The sequence below is a fragment of the Paramacrobiotus metropolitanus genome, unplaced genomic scaffold (genome assembly GCF_019649055.1).
Source record: "Paramacrobiotus metropolitanus isolate TYO unplaced genomic scaffold, Prichtersi_v1.0 Parri_scaffold0000123, whole genome shotgun sequence".
NCBI lineage: Eukaryota > Metazoa > Tardigrada > Eutardigrada > Parachela > Macrobiotidae > Paramacrobiotus > Paramacrobiotus metropolitanus.
Genome location: NW_026570343.1, coordinates 234,653 through 239,544, shown reverse-complemented (window position 1 = coordinate 239,544; position 4,892 = coordinate 234,653). Strand labels below are relative to the sequence as shown.

The 4,892-nt window shown below is 41.9% G+C and overlaps 1 protein-coding gene across 1 annotated transcript; it reads left to right on the top strand.

Moving 5' to 3' along the window:
- The first annotated feature begins 585 nt into the window (after nucleotides 1-585).
- Nucleotides 586-1,844, top strand: LOC129598488 (uncharacterized). Its single transcript, XM_055496409.1, has 2 exons — nucleotides 586-1,061; nucleotides 1,708-1,844. Exons 1-2 carry the CDS (start codon nucleotides 596-598, stop codon nucleotides 1,785-1,787), a joined length of 546 nt encoding a protein of 181 aa, XP_055352384.1. The 5' UTR covers nucleotides 586-595; the 3' UTR covers nucleotides 1,788-1,844.
- Nucleotides 1,845-4,892: the final 3,048 nt, after the last annotated feature.

Here is a 4,892-nt window from a genome sequence, read left to right as displayed (position 1 = left end):
CAAATTATTCAGAATATTGTCAAACATTTATCGCATCAGAAGTATAAAGTCACTATAAAAAGAACTGACCGTTGCATTTAGAGTACAATGAATGCCGCCCGTTACCGAGTCAAGAAATAAAGCAGCTTTCAGGCTCAAAAACTTCTTCGCCGTATGTAGGGAACCCGGAATGAATTTCAGTAATCTGAAAGTTAATTGCCGGTGAATGCTGCTCATGTTTTCTTCTAAGCGACATCAGTCGATCCGCTAAAGTTTTACTTTTTCCGGAGCGTCCACTTAGAATTAGTCTCATGATTCCACTTGCAAGCTGCTGTAGCTGCAAATTTGCAAAATTATCCGGCAGTCGCAATACGCAATACTGGGAAAACTACAACAGCAAAACACTTGAGGCTTCGTGAAGTACCCCGAAGACTCCCTGGATTTAGTGCGGCCCAAGACACCCACTTGAAAAGCGTCAGCAAATGGCCTGGCAAGCCAAGGTAGATACTGACGAGGTTGGCTGAACGCGACAGTATATAAGAACGTGCTGTCCTCAACAATTAGTTCAAGTTAAAATATTACTCATAATAGTAACGTCTAGCTTTTCTTAAGCGACATGTTCCTCTTTCTTGGCGTCACCGGTTTCGCGTTGTTGCGGACCATCAACGGCGATCACGTCAACTTCTCAATCCCGTCAGGGCAACCATCGGATCGTCCTCAGTACGTCCTGATCGAAGAACCATACGGTGGTCCCATCAGCAACAACGACCTCTTGTGGAAGACCCAGAGTGTTATGATAACCAGTTGGGATATCGACTTGGTGAACCAGTATGGCGAGAAAGTCTTTTTCAACCCGCAGCCATTATGTCCTCAGGATGGTTATCCCGACTGCCGAAACTGCCGTCCCGGTGATAGAGATGATACCCGGGTAATGACGCAGTGCTGCTTCGCACACCACTGGGCCTGGCAGAATAACCGCACACTGCGAGACGTCCTGCCGTATCGCTTCCATCTGGACCCGGTGAACGAGACAGGTTGGGAACCTTATCGGGATATCGATGGGCCGTACGGCATATGGCACTGTAAGCACAGTATAAAGTCTGCAGAGTAATACTAAATTATAATTTAGTCGGATCCATTTTTCAAATTTAAAAATGAATTTCAAAAGTTTTTACTGCATTAAGGACATCCAAGAAACTCGCTGTGATGAACGTGGATGCAGTTCTAAATCGCCACTAAGTATACTTGAACTGTAGCTTTAGGCTCTGTCAGCAATGCTTCGGTAAAATCGAATAACAAGGTCCTGACTTTTGATACACCACACTGTAGGGGTGAAATTTACGCACTGTTACATTCTTTTTGAATTATTTTGATACAAAAATTTTATTGGAAAGGAAATGGAGTAAACTTACAGCTAGTTTCGGAGCTATTTTTGTTTCATTACAGCTAGTTTCGTTTCATTACAGCTAATTTCGAAGCTTCATAGAATTTATTATTACCTCAATAGTTCTTGCGAAAGGCCGAAAGTTGCGGTTTCCAGCGTTAAAATGATTAAATAATCAAATTTCACGCATTATGAATTTAATAGGTGGCGTTCACTTTCGCGCACTTTAGAACAATCTTTGTTTTTTTTTCCGGTACTTATAAATTGTATACCGGAAAAAAAACTGAAACCTGTTTGATGCGCGCGAAAGCGAACACCGCAGATGATAGCCTGTTGTATTATAGCGGATCCGTGCACCGGTGAGCCAGCGGAGTCCATTACAAATGAGCCCTATACACCGTGGCGCCAACGCAAGCCAAAGTGAACCTGTGCCTGTGGTATGGAATTCGCCATTCTATAAAGTCAACTGGATTGCGGCTAGATGTTAAAATTACTAGCGACTGTTCTTTTGATTTTTGTTCGCTTGGTACGAGCTATAATCATATAATTTGGCAATAATGATGGTATAAATAAATTTCCATTCGCGCTTTCAGAATCCACCACACACGGTGGCCATAATCTAACATACTTTATTTAGGGTCTATCATTTATCATCCTTTCAATAAAACAACGCATCGATTTAGTCAGTAGCTGATTTTTCTTACATAAATTTTATTACCTTTGCGTGCTGTGATCCCATGGTCAACTGAACACAACAGCAAAAAAAGCACACACTTATTGGCAGACCGAGCGTAATTAGCAAACGATTTAGCGAATAAAATATTTATTATCAAAGAAAGAAAGAAGATTCACCAGCAGTTACTACGTATTGAAATTATTTTCTGGTTACGCTTAACTCAAAAACGCTTTATGCACAATTCGTCTGTCCAAGCGATCGTTGATGCGGAACCAGCACGTATATGTAATCTCCGGCTGTCCGGTATGCTCCACCGAAAGCACGGTAGTACTTGTGTACGATTACATTATTTCACAAGGAAATACAGCTTTACAACCGCGATTGCTTGAGACAGTATATAAAGTATTCAGCATGTTTAGTAAACTTCAGAAAAATGATGGGCTTAAAGATATAGTAGCTGCTCAGCAATTTGCCAACAAGGTGCAATACATACAGGAATAACTGGGCAGTACGTAAGTAGGGACGTAAAACTAATTCGCTTGGACTGTACGCCATTAATGATTTTGGTTCTTGTGGATGAAGTGCAATTGACAAGCGGCACATGGTCATTAGCTGCGGGGGCGGGCTTGACAGTTACCACGCCCATGTTCCTTTGGTGTATTGTTCACGCGATACATGTATTGCCATACCCGTATTCATGCAGCATACTCTACGGAAAACAAGCAAACGCAGAATGTTCACAGCGAGCAAGTACATGTACTGTAGAACAAATAACTATAACAAGATGTTCTGATCTTCAAAATTAATTTAAGGACATTTTTCTCCAGTACTTTCTCTGATATTTGGATTATTGTTTGGGAATACTAGTAATCGTTGTGCATGAGATAAGTAAGGCCTGCGGGGTTCAGATTTGACAAACATGGCAGCCAAAGCCCCCGACGAACCAGACCCCCCATTTCACATCGAAGCGTTTGCCAGTCAGTTTCCTGATGCCACAGCAGCTAACCAATGGTCCTTCAGCCGACTACTACCGATAATGCGAAAAATGATTCCTGCCTTAGTCCACGATCTTATCGAGGTACAGGAGAACCCTAACACTGCACTGAATCCAGCCTTGGATCTGATTAACGAAGTCGTGCCAGCTATGATTATCAAGGCGATCGCAGAGCAAGTTCCCACCATCGTTGCCTCGGTCGTGGAAGAGAACCAGCGCTTGAAGGCCGAGATATCTTCGATGGAAGCCCATATGAAAGAGCTACGAGAAAGCCAGAAAAGGTACGATGATATCACAGCGGCACTGCAGGTTCTCCGGAACGACGTCGAGGCAATGAAAGTAACGCAGGCAACCCCCCACCCCGAAAACCGCCGATGCTGGTCGATTAGCTCCTCAACCATTTGGTTTTCGATCGACCGCGCCGACGCCCGCCGAAAATACTCCCGCCACTAGCAGTCACAACGCGCCCACGAAAACCCCTGACACCAAGATTGCCCGCCCCTGCTTTGATGACAGCCCCCCTGTCGAGACCAGTGCCAAAGAAACATGGGCGACCGTTGCCAAAAAAGGAAAGGTGGTCCGTGGTACACGAGAGAAAGCTTCTAACGCCAGTGAAGACATTGTGATGACGACACTGCTTCTCAAGCGCGTTGGGAAAGTCGAGAAAGAGAAAGAGAAGAAAGACTACTGCTTACATGGCATCCCCCCGCGGGAGCAAACGGAACACCAATCAAACGACGAATACAGCCAAGATCTCAAGAAAACCATTGAATCTATGGGGATAGCTGTGAGATTTGTATCGCTTTATTCTGCTAAAAATGGTCGTAAGAATAGTTTATTCGCACGTGTTGGTTCTTACGCCAGTGAGTCTGAGAAAATGTTCACGGCAGATAACTGGCCCCCTAACATTGGGGTGCGTGAATGGCAGTTCACCCCTAAGGAGCAGTAGTTACCGCAGTCTCGTATGCATCATGAAACTTGTATTTTCTTTTTAGTACTTAGTTAGTGCTCTCATGTGATACTTATTAAAGGTATTTACTATAACACGGAAAACATTTCTTTCTGTTATTTTTTCTGAGTTTATTCGGTTAATTTATCAGTTACTGATTAAAAAAGATCAATTACGAAGTAAGTAAATATCATTAAGTGAACTTTAATACACTAGTAGCAAGCCAAACAGTTGTAACCTAAATTTAAACTTACACGAGTCAACCCGATAGATCTGCTTCAGTAGCCTTGCGGTTTACACTGCGGAAGATATTCTGAACGTATCCCAGCCAACAAGATCCTTATTGCGTTTCGTGTGTAACATCGTTTTGCTTGACTTAAGGTTTCGTACCAGAAATAACTTTATGGATAAACTGCGGCCGGCATCTATTTGAGTTATAAATCGCTACGTCTTTATTCTTAGACAATTAACTCTTAATTCAAGATTCATCTTTAGTAGCGATTATCATTTTTTAAAAATAGTTCCAAACATGTAGGTTGGCCATGAGTGGTTTTGAAAAATCTGAGAAGTCTAAAATTCAGAAAAAAATTGTGAAGTTAGTACTGTGATATTGTAGAATGCTTCAGAAAGTTCTAGGAAGGTCAACAATAGCAGTAAATTTCTCTTTTTTTTTCGTTACGAATCCAAAGTACTTCGCAACAGGTCAACAACAAAATATGACAATAATTATTAAGTACTTGCTTATAAGTTATAAGTGCGGGACTTTATAAATTAATGGCAAGGGCATCACATCCAGCAAAACGTTTGAAAAAATGGTGCAAATAAAATCTGATAAAAGATTCATTTATAACTGTGACCAGTTGATACCTGTAATTTAGCATTTCCACTTTTTCCATTATAGAAAGTACAG